At 40.9% G+C, this 17,382-nt stretch overlaps 2 protein-coding genes across 2 annotated transcripts; one reads left to right on the top strand and one right to left on the bottom strand.

Annotated features, from left to right (window-relative positions):
• The first annotated feature begins 217 nt into the window (after window positions 1–217).
• Window positions 218–10,358, top strand: LOC116196205 (ubiquitin carboxyl-terminal hydrolase 12). Its single transcript, XM_031525819.1, has 32 exons — window positions 218–372; window positions 654–720; window positions 890–1,040; window positions 1,143–1,300; window positions 1,930–2,195; window positions 2,285–2,503; window positions 2,589–2,697; window positions 2,808–2,923; window positions 3,015–3,113; window positions 3,400–3,509; window positions 4,014–4,088; window positions 4,505–4,583; window positions 4,666–4,812; window positions 4,913–4,993; window positions 5,085–5,204; window positions 5,759–5,881; window positions 6,027–6,104; window positions 6,208–6,296; window positions 6,376–6,484; window positions 6,801–6,869; window positions 6,938–7,042; window positions 7,346–7,401; window positions 7,486–7,663; window positions 7,765–7,866; window positions 7,961–8,032; window positions 8,452–8,517; window positions 8,677–8,742; window positions 8,932–9,018; window positions 9,119–9,235; window positions 9,347–9,421; window positions 9,507–9,593; window positions 9,764–10,358. Exons 1-32 carry the CDS (start codon window positions 343–345, stop codon window positions 9,803–9,805), a joined length of 3,348 nt encoding a protein of 1,115 aa, XP_031381679.1. The 5' UTR covers window positions 218–342; the 3' UTR covers window positions 9,806–10,358.
• Window positions 10,359–11,681: 1,323 nt separating this feature from the next.
• LOC116198114 (probable glutamate carboxypeptidase AMP1) lies at window positions 11,682–17,136 on the bottom strand. The gene is made up of 10 exons (XM_031528458.1): window positions 15,810–17,136; window positions 14,588–14,830; window positions 14,190–14,342; window positions 14,023–14,091; window positions 13,515–13,602; window positions 13,345–13,428; window positions 13,167–13,255; window positions 12,549–12,662; window positions 12,302–12,436; window positions 11,682–12,160 (listed from the first exon to the last, which is right to left on the bottom strand). The coding sequence occupies exons 1-10, from the start codon at window positions 16,731–16,733 to the stop codon at window positions 11,957–11,959; spliced, it is 2,103 nt and encodes a 700-aa protein (XP_031384318.1). The 5' UTR covers window positions 16,734–17,136; the 3' UTR covers window positions 11,682–11,956.
• Window positions 17,137–17,382: the final 246 nt, after the last annotated feature.

The raw sequence follows: 17,382 nt of genomic DNA, 5'->3' as shown, positions 1-17,382 counted from the left end.
CCAGTCCGAGGATTCACTTCGACCGCCGCCGGGCATCCTCCCCCGCACGTGACTTAAAGCGCTGTCGCCACGTCACATTTATTGTGCACCCCCAGACTCACGTGGTCGCGCACGATTGGGTGTCGCCCTGGCCTCCTTTTCCCTTTATACCCCTGAGTTTTTTCGAAATCCCCTCCATGTCCTGACACCGAGCAAGCTCCGTCCGACCCGACTGCTCTCGGAGGGACACACTACGGCATATATGCAAGGGCTCGAATCGCCATTGAAGGTACTTGCTGTCTGTATATTCTCTCTCTAGCGCCCTCGCTCTCTCTCTCGCTTGCTGATCCAGTTGCTGAATCCATGACTATGATGACTCCTCCGCCATTGGAAGTAATTGCCGCCGCCTCCCCTATCCGTCCCATTCACTGAATGCATCATAGTTGACTGCTCTCAATTGCTGCGTGGCGGTGCCGCTGCCGCCAGTGGCGCTGGCGCTTCCACCATGTACCCTGTCGGAATTGTGATTCGTCGCCGTTCATGTTCCGCCTGGGGGCTCTGAATTGAGTTCAGTTTGGACAGTTCGTTTGTCCAGTGAGCTGTTTCTCTAGGGTTTTTGATCGGGTGTATTGGGTCTCGGTTTTGATTGTGTTGTATTGCTATGGTTCCTGCAGCAGGAGGACGAGGAGATGCTGGTCCCACATTCGGATTTGGTCGTCGAAGGCCCTCAGCCAATGGAAGGTGGCCTTTTCCTGCTCCGCTGCAATTCACTTGCTGCAGTCTTTCCTTTTGCATTTCTTTTTTCCAGTATAATTAGTCTGCTTCAAGTAGGGCAGGGTCAGTGTCGTTGATTTATGTAGTTTTCTGAGTGCCAAGACATATATGAATGACGGTAATCTCGGTTGATCAGTTGTGGCGCAAGTCGATCCTGGTAGCACGGCGGAGAATCAGACGGTGGAGGATCCTCCATCCATGAAGTTCACTTGGACCATCGAGAACTTCTCTAGGTTGAACACCCGGAAGCATTACTCGGATGTTTTTGCCGTTGGCAGTTACAAGTGGTAAATACATTTCCTTTTGAGTGGTGCTCGATTGCAGTTTATGGCTGCTTTGTGTATTCCGTGTTGATTGGTTTTGGAAAGTAATTTATCTGTTTTGGACAGGCGGATACTTATTTTCCCCAAGGGAAATAATGTGGATCACTTGTCCATGTATCTAGATGTGGCTGATTCAGCGGCATTACCCTATGGGTGGAGCAGATATGCGCTATTCAGTTTGGCTGTGGTCAACCAGATCCATAGCAAATATACTTTGAGAAAAGGTATTTCATAGTTGAATCATTTTATTGATTTTTTTTAAGCATCTGTCATCTTTACTTATTTGTGATTCCGCCTTATTTACTTCGTGTACTTCGAGTAAATGCATCTAGCTGGAGAGAATTTGAGTGGTAGATATCTTTTTTGCTCAATTACTTATGCTGACGCCGAAAATCCACAATAATCACTAATAAGGAGAAAAATCAACAGGAAATAATAGAATGCTCTCCCCACTTGGATGTTGGAGAGATTTTCTTAATTCTCATTCCTTAAGTAGATACTTCAGCCCCAACACTCTGGAACAACCAATTGAGGTGTTTGGCTGTAAACTTTTTGCTGGAAGCATGTATTTGGTGAAGTTATTTGCCTAAGGTTGCTAAAGCCCTAAACCTTTCAACAAGGGGAAGTTAATGGCTAGGTGTCACTTTAGGCTTTTCTTTGTTTGCATGGTTAGCCCCTGAAGTTAGAATAGTGTTGTATGGTTGCGTTGGTCTACTGATTATATCATTTTAGAAAGTTTACGATCCAAAATATTGTTACTCATTCTGCACCCAAATTTTCTTTTCATTAGTTCAAGAAATAATTTATGATGAAAACGTCTATGTCAAAAATCTCATTATCCATGCCTTTGCAGAGACACAGCATCAGTTCAATGCAAGAGAGAGTGATTGGGGTTTCACGTCTTTCATGTCTCTCAGTGATCTCTATGACCCTACGAGAGGTTATATGGTAAATGATACAGTTGTGGTAGAAGCTGAGGTTGCCGTTCGTAAGGTATTGGATTATTGGTCGTATGATTCCAAAAAGGAGACTGGCTATGTTGGACTTAAGAACCAAGGCGCAACTTGCTATATGAACTCTCTTCTACAAACTTTATTCCACATCCCTTACTTTAGAAAGGTAACGGCTGCTCCTTAAACTTGTTTCTCCATAGTTGGTATCTAAATCATTATGAACCTCAAGTAAGTCATATATTTGATATGTTTCAGGCTGTGTACCATATGCCAACCACAGAGAATGATTTGCCTACTGCGAGCATCCCTCTGGCTTTACAGAGTTTATTCTACAAGCTTCAATACAATGATAGCAGTGTTGCAACGAAACAATTAACCAAATCTTTTGGATGGGACACTTATGATTCTTTCATGCAACACGATGTCCAAGAACTCAACAGAGTATTGTGTGAAAAGCTTGAGGACAAAATGAAGGTATAAGAGGAGTTTGGTCAACCTCCATTGTTAAGTCTTCGTACTTTGCTATACATCCTGGTTGATTGCTGTTTTGATGGTTCAGGGAACTGTAGTAGAGGGGACAATACAACAATTGTTTGAGGGTCACCATATGAACTACATTGAATGCATTAATGTGGACTACAAATCAACTAGAAAGGAATCATTTTATGGTAATTCTTCTAGCCGTTATATCGGAAATTTAAGCTTTCATTGTTGACATTGCATGATTTTGATCTCTTAAAAATAAATGCAAGTGTCAAGAATTAATGTTTTTCATCAGATCTCCAGCTTGACGTAAAAGGGTGTCGGGATGTCTATGCTTCATTTGACAAGTATGTTGAAGTGGAACGTCTTGAGGGTGACAATAAGTACCACGCTGAGGAACATGGTTTGCAGGTAAGTGACAATTAATGGGTTGGTGACTCGTCCAATAATGATTTTTCCCTAGTACATGAAGTGCTCGTGCTGAAAATTCTATTATCCTCAGGATGCAAAGAAGGGTGTCTTGTTTATTGACTTTCCCCCAGTCCTTCAACTACAACTAAAGCGGTTTGAGTATGACTTCATGCGGGACACAATGGTGAAGGTTGGTTTAGGATCTCTGCATAAGCCTATGTCATTCTTTTTTGACTAACCCATCTAGTGTTTCTCTTTGTAATTTTGGGATCTCTGATCAGATAGTATGCACGAAGAGTTACTACACTAGCAAGATAAAATTGTTTCTTTTTCGTCATGGCATTACTCTCACCACTTCATTTTTTTTCCCTGTGATCAAGCTGGGTCTTGTTTCCTTTTTCAAATAGTAAGGTGTTCCCATATTTCTAATTATATATGCATGTTTTTTAGTGTTAACACATTTCTGTTTGCTTCAGATAAATGATCGCTATGAGTTTCCTCTTCAACTTGACTTGGACAGAGAGAATGGCAAATATTTGTCACCTGACGCAGATCGGAGTGTCCGAAACCTTTACACACTTCATAGGTATTATCATGTCATAACACTGCATGTGTATTGCACTTTGTGAAATTAGAGTCATACCTATTTTGGCTTCCTTTCTGGACTGGCCACATGTGACTTGATTGCTGCTTTCCTGAAACATCATTTTGTATTGATTATTTCTCTTCTTGCTAACTTTTTTCTGGACATTGTTATCTGACTATTTAGTTTAAGCTGTAAATGACACCAGGCATTAGTTTGCTAGTAATTGATTGCTGAAGTAGAGTGGGCTACTCTCATTTAGAATTTCTTTTTTATCTGCAATTCTGATGAAATATCCGATCCACCTATCCCCGCTTCTCCACTCTATTGCGAAAAGAAATGAAGGATAAACGGAAAAGGCAGAATAGGAAGAAAGGCACGGTTCCATGTTCCAGTTGTCGATGTGACTATTAAATTCTGTCTATGTGCCATACTTTTTTCGCGTGCATCCAATTTTTTTTGTATCATCGGTTGCTTACTCATTTGTTCATGGCTTTGTCTTTTCAGCGTCTTGGTTCATAGTGGTGGGGTCCATGGTGGACATTATTATGCCTTCATCAGGCCAACTCTATCTGATCAGTGGTGCGTATTGCTGGACCTTAGATAGTAGTTTTATTTATGTGCATAAGTATTCCCGGTTTCTCCAATACAATTTCTTGCGTCTGCTGCACCTCATATGATCCTATAAACTAAATCTTATTTTAGAGTTGCCTGACTGGTTCTACATGCTTAGATACTGGTTAGATGCATACGCTGTTCTATAATATGTAGAAATTGATACTTTAGGATGCAGAAAGGTAAAGTATTTGAAAGGGCTGGCAGAAAACGTTAGTTTCATAACTTCTGGATTGTCATGTTTATTATTGTTGTCATGGATAGAATGCTCAATTATATTTGAAATGGTTAATGTTTGTCTATGGCTATCTTCTGTTGTTGCTTAGGAGCTTTGCTTGCAACTCCACCATTATATAGCTATTTAAAGATTCTCTAAGTTTCAGGTTTAAATTTGATGATGAGCGGGTGACAAAAGAAGATATAAAAAGGGCCTTAGAAGAACAGTATGGTGGAGAGGAGGAGGTACTATTTTTCTAAAAACTGAAAAAAAATTATTTGTACCTTGAATTCTGAACTGACTGCTTTCCTCTGTTATGTTTAACAGTTACCACAGACCAATCCTGGTTTCAATAATACTCCCTTCAAATTTACCAAGTATTCAAATGCTTACATGCTTGTCTACATAAGGGAAAGCGATAAAGACAAAATAATATGCAATGTCGATGAGAAGGACATTGCAGAACATCTCAGGGTAAATGCTCGTGCAGGCACATATTTCTTGTGTTTATATAACCTGTTATTTCCTTTTCTTTTCTTTCCAATTCTGAACTAACAGTTGCTTCTTATTCCAGATAAGATTAAAGAAGGAACAAGAAGAGAAGGAAGATAAGAGAAGATACAAAGCACAGGCCCATCTTTATACTATGATAAAGGTTTGAACTTGTCATAGTTTTCCTGCGCGCGTCAAAAAAGAAAAAAAAGGCCTTCCCTAGAGATGACTGACATACCCAATTGATGGTCTAGGTTGCAAGAGAGGAGGACCTCGCTGAGCAGATTGGACGAGAAATTTATTTTGATCTTGTGGATCATGACAAAGTTCGCAGTTTTCGTGTACAAAAGCAGTTGCCATTTACTGCTTTCAAGGTACTGCTTGCATCTATTTGTCAATTGCGTTATTTTTTTTCATTTTTTATTTTCTTTTAAGTTCCAATGGTTTCATTGCCACTTTTGGCTGTTTTTGAATGGTATGATCGCATTTGTCACCACTCATGCTATTTCAAGGTCACCTACCAATTGCTGCAGATCTTCTTATAAGAGAAGCTCTATGGATTGTGTGTGCTGAGTATTACTACTCCCCCAGTAAAATGTTTTCTTCTTACTGCCTTAATCTGGAAGTAAATATTTCCAATTATTTAGTGCATTTGTATTTTGTGAATCTCCTTGGTGATTTAATGCTTGTGTCTTGCTCGTTGTTGTGAATAGAATAATCAAACACCTATGACACATGTGAGTGTACATGACAACTGCTGCAAATGTCTGCCCATTTTTGTGATTTGGTAAATTCGATCATCTATATTGTAGCTTATGTCACGTCTGTATAAGTTTGTGGGTTGAGTGTAATTCAGTTTCTTCTAATAATTTGTTTCGGTAGCAATTTAACTGTGAGATTCATAATATAACTGCTTGGTGATTTGCAGGAGGAAGTAGCCAAAGAGTTTGGCATACCAGTGGAGTATCAGCGGTTTTGGATATGGGCAAAGCGGCAAAACCACACTTACCGTCCAAATCGACCATTGACATCCCAGGAGGAAGCACAGCCTGTAATAACATTTGACTTTTTCATCTCGCTAGGGGAATTGTATCAGTATTATCTTACTTTACATCTCATTTTTCCCATAAAAATATTCTAATGGATAGGCCTATAAGTGGATTTGCTTCAATTTCTGACACAGAGTCTCATCGTAGGTTGGACAACTGAGGGAAGTCTCAAACAAGTCATATAATGCTGAACTAAAGTTGTTCTTGGAAGTTGAGCTTGGAGCAGTGAGTTGTTTGCGTCTTGATTCTAGGATGACCTTTCCTAGTAGGTTCAGTGTCATCATATTTGCCTTATGTATGGCTTGGCATGTTTATGTTTGTGTCGCAGGATTTATGTCCTGCATCTCCACCTGAGAAGACTAAAGAAGATATCTTGCTGTTTTTTAAGCTTTATAACCCTGAGAAAAGAGAGTTGCGGTAAGTGAGTATATCTTCTTCACAGTTATCTTTTTTCCCCCCCTTCCCTTTTCATGGACATGGAAGTGGTTACATACAGATATTTGGGGAGGCTTTTTGTGAAGAGTTATGGCAAACCGATTGAAATTATATCCAAACTAAATGAGATGGCTGGCTTTGATCCTGATGAAGAAATCGAATTGTATGAGGTTTGTCTCCTTCCATTTACGACACAATCATGAGGGTCGAATGCTTGTTGTTCAGCAAAGTCATCTTGAAATTGAGTCCAACCTTGCAATTTTTTGTCAATGCGTACATATTGATGACCTGTTATAGTTTGAAACTTGATAACGGGCATGGCAACCTTGGAACTTTGTATAGAAGTTATAGTGAAAACCAAGAAATTCATATTTTTTTATCAGTTGCACTTGGGCCTTTATCATGTCTACAATTCTAAATGGAAAGATATCACCCTAGACCTTTGCATATCCTGAATATGTGATTCTTTATTGTGTTGTCTCTCAGGAGATAAAATTTGAGCCAGGTGTCATGTGTGAGCATCTTGACAAGAGGACTTCGTTCAGAATGAGTCAGGTAGGTACTTTAGTGGGGAGCACTTTAGTTATGAAATCTATTCATTAACCTCTCTATCTTTGTTGCAGATTGAGGATGGAGATATCATTTGCTTCCAGAAAGCTCCAGTTGAAAGTGGAGGAGCTAGATATCCTGATGTTCCTTCATTTCTGGAATACGTGCATAATCGTCAGGTACCATCTTAGGAATTTTAACACCCTAGTAGATGTTTAGGATAAGATTGAAGTATATTATTCATAGGTGTTGTGGATCCTGGGATTTTGTTATCTAAGAGTCTGAATCGTTGATCATATTTGACTGTCGGGATGTATTAGGACATGTTATTTGCCTCAATTTGTCTTTTTCCCTTTTCTTCCGTGTTTTTTGAGTTGCCATCAGAAGGTACTTAGGTGGTATTGCAACAGCAATACCTTTACATTTTCTGCTAACTTTTTTGCTGTTTGTTTGCTGACATCTATTTAATCTGTGTTTGATAGATTGTTCACTTCCGATCTTTGGAAAGACCAAAGGAGGATGATTTTGTTCTAGAGTTGTAAGTATTACTCCAACAGTTGCTCCACAGATTGGACTCTGTAGTAAGACAAGAAATTGACCAACCATATTTGTTATTTTTAAGGTCAAAACTGCACAACTATGATGAGGTGGTGGAGAGAGTGGCCCGACAGGTCGGTTTAGATGATCCATCCAAAATTCGGCTGACATCTCATAATTGCTACTCTCAACAACCGAAGCCAACGCCAATTAAGTATCGCGGCGTAGAGCATCTGGTGGACATGCTGGTTCACTACAACCAGGTAACTCTCCATTCAAATTTGAGTATCTTCTCTGAGTTATCTTGTTTGGAAATTGAATATGACTTGCTTCCAATGGCTTATCATTTTCTGTTCTTTCACAGACTTCAGATATTTTATATTATGAAGTCCTGGACATACCTCTTCCCGAACTGCAAGGTCTAAAGAACTTGAAAGTTGCCTTCCATCATGCAACAAAGGATGAAGTGTGTCTGAATTCGCAATTACCTTCGCAGGGTATATTTTAGTTTTGGTACTTCACCTTAATACTCTTTAGTAATCTCTTTGCATATATGCCAGGTTGTTATACACAATATTAGGTTGCCCAAACAGAGCACCGTGGGAGATGTGCTTGACGAACTTAAAAAGAAGGTAACGTTTCTTGTGAATATAGCTGGTGATCATTACATTGAGGGAGGGGGGAGGATGAAAAATAGGAAGAACGTATGAAGCAGTTTTGCCTTTTTCTTGCCCTGTGAACCTGGCAGCCGGTCTCCTCTTGTGGATCCTTGAGTTGACCGTTTCATCTAATCTAGGAAATATTCTTTGCTCATCTAAGAGCTTGGTTTTCTGGATATTTAAAAGAGATGGTCGTTGCACTCTACCAATCATATCCATCATAGGCAGTCAATTATAAAGTTCTACAATTGCAATTGGAGTATAGGATTTCTCATGAATTATCAATATCTTGAGTTTTAAAGATCTGATACCTTTTTCTACATCCTGCAGTTGTATCTACTTTAATTGCCCTTTTCAATTTTTTGGTATTGTAAAATGCACCTTTTGAACAGGTAGAGTTGTCTCATCCAGACGCTGAACTTCGACTGCTGGAAGTTTTCTACCATAAAATCTATAAGGTACTGTGCTTTCCTCGTCTGTGTGTTTAAATAACTTATTCATTGTAAGAAGTTGACTATCATCTCTTTATCTTATTATATAAAGTTGGCATTGCATTGACAGTTACTTAATCCATTACTGCAAAACATTTTGTGTAATGTTGCTGTTCCGTCCTTCAGATTTTTCCGCCCAGTGAGAAGATTGAGAACATAAATGATCAGTATTGGACTTTGCGGGCAGAGGAGGTAACACAGGATTGGCATCTTATGTGAAATTCTATATGCTTTCATTTAGTTATGCTCTACCTGGAGTGGATTTCTGCTGTTTGCAGCTTTCTTTCCCTTGTCATAGATGCATTTTCCATCTCGGAGGTCAAAATTTCCAAGTTTTGCCTCTAAATGCTAGTGTCTTTGTTTACTTCAAATGTGAACCAGATCCCAGAAGAGGAGAAGAATCTTGGCCCCAGTGACCGCTTGATTCATGTCTATCACTTCAGGAAAGAAACTGCCCAAAATCAGACGGTATTCTTGGCTGTTTTATTCCACTTTCAAAGCTCTTGCTTTAGTCGGAATTCAGATATTTTACGTGCGAATCCATTGTTCTTTCTTTCATTGTTCTCAGCAAGTTCAGAACTTTGGCGATCCCTTTTTCTTGGTGATACATGAAGGTGAGACTTTAGGTGAGGTCAAAGTGCGGATACAAAAGAAGTTGCAGGTTTCAGATGAGGAGTTCTCAAAGGTAAATTTATTCATCTCATCACCTTCTGTAGACCATCCAGCTTTCACTTTGTGAATCTAAATAGATAAGTGGCTGTTTTTCGAGTATATAATCCCCAAAGCATTTTTATAGTGGCATTTTGCTTTCCTGTCCATGGGCCGCCCGGAGTATCTTGATGATTCTGAAATCCTATCGACACGTTTCCAGGTCAAACGCCCATCTCTCTCTTTTTATATACTCCCACTATGTTTAAGTTCCTTGTATATAATATCTGACGTAACCATTGGAACAGAGAAGGGATGTTTATGGAGGTTGGGAGCAGTACCTTGGGTTAGAGCATCCGGACAATGCTCCGAAGAGGTCTTATACGGTTAATCAGGTGAAGTATCGATGAATAATAACTCTTATTTGCTAGTCATTCTTTTCTTAATTCCAGTTCCTCTTCTTTCCTTTCTATGATCATTACATGCTGTGTTGGTTTTCTCCCGGGGAATTAGGAAGGAACGAGGTTCTTATGCAAATTATCCATACATTTAACCGACTTTGCAGAACCGCCACACCTATGAGAAGCCCGTTAGGATATACAACTAAGGAGAACAGATGATTCTGACTCAAGCCCTCACTGAACAAAAGATGATGCCTTTCAAAACCCCAAATCGAACAATGCGGTTGAAGTGTAGAGGAATGACTCGGGCATCTCAGCAAAAGAAGATACACACGTCCTGCAGGGTTTAAGGTATTTGTTGCATTGAGGCGCCTGAGAGAGAGGAAGAAAGATGAATAGGTGATCGGGTCCATGGTGGAGTTCCTACTGATTATTCGCCTGCCCTGGAGCATTTTAGATATATACATATATGAGCTCTTCTTTGTTCATTCAACGAAAGCCTCTACTTTTCTTATATCGGCGCTAGTTCCGTTTGCATATAGAGATTCTTTGTCATTTACAGAGTACCTAGAGACAATTTTTGGACGAGAAGGGGGGACATATATAGTCCGTTGAATATGACATTTGATTCTTTCTTTCCGTCCGCACTTTTCTTCCGACTTTTTCAGTTTTTTACTCATATATAAGTGTAACGGGGATAGATCTTGTAAAGTTTTCTTCTGTTATTAGTTGAAGCATTGACATTTTTGTTCATATAAAGCACATTCGAAGTTTATGTTGAAATCTATGCACATGAAGTCGTCGATTAGTGCCGGGGACTGATCAATCGGCCATTTTTGCAGTACTTACCAGTGTCGATAAAAAATCATAATCCTGAATGCACAAAACTGGAGGCCGCTGCACGCTGGGTTAGTTGTTATTGATAGTTCCATGGTTTGCTCATGAGGGCGCGGCCTGATTGAGCGAATGGCCTGAAAATGGGCCCAAGCTTGGACTCGACTCCTCTCTTTTGACCACAATTGACGCCTGTCCTAAAGGAGATGTTGGGTTGGGCCTGAGCTGGGGCAGTACGAAGTCATGCGAGTAACATTAGATCCGTTATGAATTCCATAGAATTTCCTTCACTTGCCCGAGATTCAGTTATGTCAGCTGCATCAAACGATCTTTCAAATTGGTTGTCTCGAGTTTATGACCGCTCCTTTATGGTATCAGTTGTTGCTTCATTGAATTTGCTTCATTAATAGGCTTGGAACTCGACTTTGATCGTTATGGACTGGTACCGAGATTGAGTCCTGGACAGGCGGACCTAATATTAACAGCTGGCTCAAAAACAGTGAAGTTGATTTATTTTTTAGTGAGATTATATGAACAAATTAAATGCATGAACCGAAATATGTTATTGCTAGGGGAGCGTGTACAATTACAAGGGGAAGCTCAGTAGCGATTTTTGTAGTACTGCTCGAAGAGTAGACAGCGGGTGTGTTTGGTTTCAAAAAAATTTTCAACTTTGCTCAACTTAACTCAAGTTATATTCAATTCAACAAAACAATTATTACTTTTCCTATTTTCTTCAATTTTTTTAACTATTCAATTCAATTTTTAATATTAAATTCTCTTTAACTATTTAATAATTTTTTTCACAATTTAACAACACAATTATTACTTTCTCTCAACTATTCATTACTTTTTCACACATTTTCTCATAATTCAACAACACAATCATTACAAACCAATTAAAATCAAAACTCAATTCAACTCTAAAACCAAACACAATTTAATTCTTGTTGATATCTATTATAAACCGCCTAAACCTTAGGAAGAAACGCCTGCATGTAAGTTTTAACTATGAATATGGCACTAGCAAGAAGCACCCGTGGCTCAGTAGAGCGTCAGTTTCCTAAGCAGAGAGTCGAAGGTTCAACCCCTACCTGGCACGCATTTACTTACATTTTTTTTGTCCCTCTTTTTTTAAAAGAATATATTTAAGTATATTCATTGTTTATTTGCTTAATTCATTTTTCTATGTTTTGCTGGATCTTTCATTATGCAGTAAATTTCATTTCTCAAGCTTATCATTGGCAGTTTACTGCAGAAAATCATAATCCCTTCTATTTCCTTTCTTTCTTTTTTTTCTTTTTTTTTTCCTGTTCTAGTACATTGAACAATAATATACAACTTTGGTTATATATTTACAGTGCAGATACTGCAAGGTACAACACCAACAAGGCAAAATCTCCTCCCTCACATAGTTTTTGTGCCTTTGTAGTGTGCTGCTGTCTGTGGGAGGAATTTGCGGCGACTCTTTCTTTTCCGATCACCATCATATGGCGTAGTCATAGTCAAAGCTTATGAATATATTACTGTGAGAAGACATCTCCTCTAAGGGCATTGGCAGCCCTTTGAATGGCCCTGGAGGCCCTCCATATCTCATGCTGGATCAGTGCATTCCCTTCTTCATTCCCCCTCTCCTTCGCACCCCTTGATTCTGCCGACATCATAGCATCTGCTACACCGGGGAAGAAACCCAGCTTGCTCCTATAGTCACCATGCGGGCCATAGACCTGCACCGAACCAGAGAATTTTGATAGAATAAAAACTACAGGCACTGACTTCAGAAAGAGCATTATGCACTTGTACATGTCTGCAAAAGATGCAAGAAATTTGAATTATAAAGGCAAAGGATCGTTGCAAGTCGAGCTCACCAAGTGCTTGAACCACCGCCTGCCTTGAAGACCATCGGCATCTAAGAAGCCTCTCTCGGCAAGCATCAATCGATCATTCAATCCCCGCATCCTCAATGCTTGAAGTTCCCTTTCCGTTTCTTGTTCCTTCAGATCCTGCAAAATGAAGGTAAAAAAAGACCCCTCAGATAGATTTAACATGAATTTCTGAAGCAGGAAGCTACCTCCACCTAAGTAGTAAATCAACATAAATTGGGTATGGAATTACCCTTGCTTCAGTTTGCACGTCTTTGGCCACAGAATGAAGCGCTTGAACCGACGAAAATAAAGGATACAGAGAGATGCTTCCACTTAAAAGGTTACTCAACACATCCACGTAACCCTGCCAGAAACCAGGAAGAATGTGTTTGTTGGTCAAATTTGAGGGTATCTCCAATAAATACCAAGCACTCCTCATCTTCCCTTGTCCCTTTTAGCAAGAAGTAATTTTCTCATTTATCTTAAGGCTTTTTTTTTTTTTATGAGTCACTTACCTTAAAGCTGCTACATAAAAGTTATCTTCCTATTCATTAATTTTCTTTCTCTTTCTCTTTCTTTTTCTTTTTCTTTTTTTCCATTAATAGGAAATCATGCTTGTCTTCTCAGCTGCGTTGTCCAGCTTGGCACCCCCATTTAGGATATTGGACTTCAAAGCATGCAGACTATGCCATAAAAAGCGATGCAAGTATAATTATGCACCTTTTGAGCTACCATGATCAACGCCATATTGGTGTAGCTCTACTGAGGAAAAGTTTATGCTTAATGAATCAAGGAATATTTGTGAATCATACTTTAATAAGCCAAAAGTTAAATGGCAGAACTATGAACACACTAGACAGGCATGTACCTGTAACTCGTTAGCATAAGAGGTGTAATTGAAAGGTAGGACCAGATCATCAGCCAAGCGAAGAGCTAGTAATCCCCATATTCCTGCGGCTGAGACAATAAAAGACAGGGGCATGCTTCATTCTATCTACTCATTCTTATAGGGAAAAACAAACACGTCAAAAGTTTGAACAGCTTACCAGCCACATGCCGCTGAAATGTAGGATCCCCACGTTTTGCCATCCATTCATATGTGTCATATGCAGTATGATAGACTGGAAAATCTGCATATGATTTGGACAAAATTTTTAGCCTATTATTGACTTTCTGAAACATCAAACATAACAAAGCAAAAATAGCAGCAGTATACCTCTTCCATAATATATATCAATAGAAGGAACCCCAGCGTGCTGCAGAAATGGAGCAAAGTCTGAATCCACCCCACTGAGTCTTTGTATCTATAAAAGGATGGATATGCCTAATCAAAATCTTAGCTGAGAAGTACATACACGCATGCTGTAATATTACCACTGATAAGACAGTTGTTCGGCATCTGTTAAAGCTAAAGTTGGATAATCTTGTGGAAAGGCCATAGGCAAATATCAGAAGATTAAGTTTCTTTCTCTGAGGTCCAACTCCTAATTAATTTTATCATATCCGTACATCACATTGCAAGCCCAACTGAACTACGGCAACTAAAAAGCAGTGTAGACTGTAGAGTGTAGAAAAGCAAAGGTGAGTACAATGATGGAGAGTGCAAAACACCAGCCCATAAAGCTAAAACGTAAACCAAAAGTTGGGGTCCATTATAAGTATCTGCAAGCAAAAAAAAAAAGAAGATTTCATGACCTCTTGAAAAAAGGCCAGAAAGGACTTACATTGATGGCCTTGTTCGCCTTTGTCCACATTTCGTATACTGTTGCTTCTGCGAAGTCAGGATCCTTTACCTGAAAATTAAAGTGTCATCAGTCTTGTTGTATCATCCCATATTTGATGAAATAGCAGATGTCCTACTTATAGAATATTGGCGCTAACTTTTTCAAACCTTCTTTGTGACCTCAGTGAGGAGATCATCAAGCTGAGGAGTAGCCCCAGCAAAAAATCCAGGCCCTTGCACTGCACAATCTACATTGAGGTAAGCCACAGCTTTCGAACCCAGATTCACAAGATTTTGCTCGACCCATTCAGTAGATCCTATCTAAAACAGAGGACCAATGAGAAAATCCATCAGAATTCAGAAGAAATAATACACATTCATTCACAAAAAATTTCTCCGATCGAGCACTCCATATAATTGATTTATGCAACTGGTTTAGTACAATTCAATTAATTCTTCAGCAGAAGATGTTTCAACAATAAGCCAACAGCAAAAGAATCTCAGAAATAATAATCATGAGATGATTACAGAAATAAATAACTGAACTATAAAAGATTTTCCATTACCATTCCGAATTCCTCCGCATCCCAACTACAGAGAATTATAGTCCTTCGAGGACTCCAACCCTTCCGCACCATATGAGAATATCGGTGAGCAATGTCAAGAAGGGCAGTTGTTCCACTGTTTGGATCAACAGCTCCATATGTCCATGCATCTCGGTGATTGCCTAGTAGAACATAGCGATCGGGCTCTTCTAATCCCCTAATGACAGCAAAGATATTTTGGATGGTCGCCATTTTCTTCTCCCCCTGATGGAAAGAAACATAGCCATTTAAGCTGCCGACAATATAAAGCCATAAAAAAGGCTCCAGGTTTTATCTGATAGTTAACCAATATTCCTTAATCTTATGAGGAGTGGCCAAAAATTCTTTAGATGATTCATATAAAAAAATTACAAGAAGAAGTTAAGAAAACAATTGACACATAACTCCAGACAAATTATAACCTACTTGCCGAAGAAAATAATAGGATACTAGCTTAGCATCTTTCTGCCTGGCTATTCTACTTCTTTTTCGTGGACCATTGAATCTAGCTAGGTACTAGGAATTTACTAACATCACAATATCGAGCCTATCGGCGAATATCATTAATCTTTATACTAAGACAACTCCATTTGGGTAATAATCTAGAACGTCGAAACTATGGCAAGAAAAACGTGAACTTGTACAAGGGAACCAATCCCCAAGTCCATGGAAGTTGACAAACTTTTATTAATAAAGTTGGTGTTCCCAACTACCACGATCTCCATCTCCTGCCATCTCGTATAGCATTTCCCGTTAAGAGCCTGAGGTTGATTCATATCCATAGTAGTCCATTTCCAGTCATAACTTCGCATGTCATGTATGGAAATGTTACCCATTTGACTAAAAGCCAGTCGCTTTCAAAGGAAAGCCACTGAATGTTTCCAAATGTATAAAAATTGACTAGTTTCCATCAATTGAGTCACCTATCATTTCATCAAACCATCCTATAAAAGTCAACTTCTTCGAAACAATCCAGGGTATAAGACAACCCCTGTCCTGTTTTATAAGAGGTCCCACTTGCCAGTAGAAAACATCCTCAGTGAATCCAAAATCTTCCTGAAACTCCATGACTGAGACATTCAACTCAAACATTGGCATAAGAGACAATAGAAAGAACAACAAATGAACACCACTAACCCCAGATGTCTAAATTCAACCATATCTGTCCCGTCTGAACCAAAAACAATAAGGAAAGACTACAAACCTGGTAAGTCAAATTCAATACCACAGGGCCGGCCCCCACTCCCCGGACAGTAGACCTTATGGACCCCTTCCACTCTGCCGGCACAGAGGCTCCCCCGAGCTGACGCAGTATCATCTCAGCACATTCCAGGGACAGCGGCAAAGACGGGATTCTCGGGAACCTTGCTAAAACTGCAGTGTCCTCTAACCCCAGAACCTCCCCGCCATTATCAGCCTCGACAGCCCAGCCGGGGCTCACCGGGTCCCCCACGCCGCTCATGACCGTCCCTCTCTCGACCCCACTCCTGACTGTCTTATCCTCCTCCGCGTAAATGAGAACTGCCGCCGCACCTGCGCGCTCAGCCACCCGAACGACCCCACCCCGAGAAAGGTCACCCCCTTTCCTGACCACCACGATGGACCCAGTCACGTCCACGCCCAGCTTAATCAGAGCCTCGTAGTCCTCTTCGCGACCGTAGTTAGCAAACACCGTCTTGGAGCTGACGGAACCCGAGGGGGAGTACGCGTGGTAGGGCAAGACGACGCCCGAGCTCCCTGGCTCGGCCAGGGGGAGGCTGAAGGCGGAGCCGTTGGGGAAGTGCAAGGAGAGGGAGGAGTGGAGAGGGTAGGAGAGGACGGAGCGGAAGCGGGCGGAACGGGTCTCGAGGCCGAGGGACTGGAAGTGGGAGAGTACGAGGCGGGCGGTGGAGAGGGAGGGAGGGGTCCCGGCGAGATGGGGGTGGCGGGTGAGGGAGCGCAGGTAGGCGGAGAGGGTGGCGTTGTTGGCGGAGGAGATGAAGTGGGAGTGGAACCGGGAGGGGTCCCGGGGCCGGTGGGGGCGGTGGCGGATGGTGAAGACAGCGAACGTCAGGACGAGGAGGAAGGAGAGGGCGGTGAGCGCGGCGGGAGACAACCTCGGAGGAAAATGCGATCCGGGGAACTTCATCACCGGAGAGAGGAAGGAGATGAGGCGGAAGCTGAGGAGGAAAGGGATTGATGAAGGTCAGGTTAGGTTTCCAATGAAGATGGCGAGCTCAGACGAGTGCAGAAGAAGAAGCAGAGGAGACCTCTCTCCTGAGACAGATTAATCAGATAGAGAGAGAGAGAGAGAGATGCATGGAGATTGGAGAGGAAGAAAGTGGGGCCCAGACAGGGTGCAGGAGGGGGAAGGTAGGGCCCATCTACCAGCTTTGGGTCGGACACATGATCGTAGGACGCCGTCGGTGAGTGTCCACGTCTGGTGTTTGCACCAAACATGGGCGTGGGCCCATGTCTTAAAATGTAGGCCTCCAAGAATCGCGTGGGGCCCAATACATCGGATCATCCTCTTCTCCTCTCCCGTGTTTAGATTAAGATTGAGTTTGAGTTTGAGTTTGAGTTCGAGGATGCAGCTCAACGACCAACGAAGCTCTTAATAAACGGACTTCATTTACAGTATAAGAGCTTGAAATTTACCGAAGACACAAGTCCATGTCCGTATAGAAACGTATATGAGCAAATCAACTTAATATACTTGGTGATTATATGCATTGCTATCTTTATGCGTATACGATACGGTGAATCATATCATTAGTTTATATTAGGAGGAAGAAGTT

This window comes from Punica granatum, chromosome 2 (assembly GCF_007655135.1).
Source record: "Punica granatum isolate Tunisia-2019 chromosome 2, ASM765513v2, whole genome shotgun sequence".
NCBI lineage: Eukaryota > Viridiplantae > Streptophyta > Magnoliopsida > Myrtales > Lythraceae > Punica > Punica granatum.
This window is presented reverse-complemented; position numbering and strand designations above follow the sequence as displayed.

What these genes read in the sequence shown, in the direction of transcription:
- LOC116198114 (XM_031528458.1), bottom strand. Translation starts at nt 16,733, where the DNA reads ATGAAGTTCCCCGGATCGCATTTTCCTCCGAGGTTGTCTCCCGCCGCG. An exon ending in ACGTGCAAACTGAAGCAAGG is followed by an intron (nt 12,437 to 12,548) that starts GTAATTCCATAC and finishes TTCATTTTGCAG; the next exon opens with GATCTGAAGGAACAAGAAAC. An exon ending in GGCGGTGGTTCAAGCACTTG is followed by an intron (nt 12,161 to 12,301) that starts GTGAGCTCGACT and finishes GGTTCGGTGCAG; the next exon opens with GTCTATGGCCCGCATGGTGA.
- LOC116196205 (XM_031525819.1), top strand. Translation starts at nt 343, where the DNA reads ATGACTATGATGACTCCTCCGCCATTGGAA. An exon ending in AGCTTGAGGACAAAATGAAG is followed by an intron (nt 2,504 to 2,588) that starts GTATAAGAGGAG and finishes TTGATGGTTCAG; the next exon opens with GGAACTGTAGTAGAGGGGAC. An exon ending in TTGACGAACTTAAAAAGAAG is followed by an intron (nt 8,033 to 8,451) that starts GTAACGTTTCTT and finishes CCTTTTGAACAG; the next exon opens with GTAGAGTTGTCTCATCCAGA.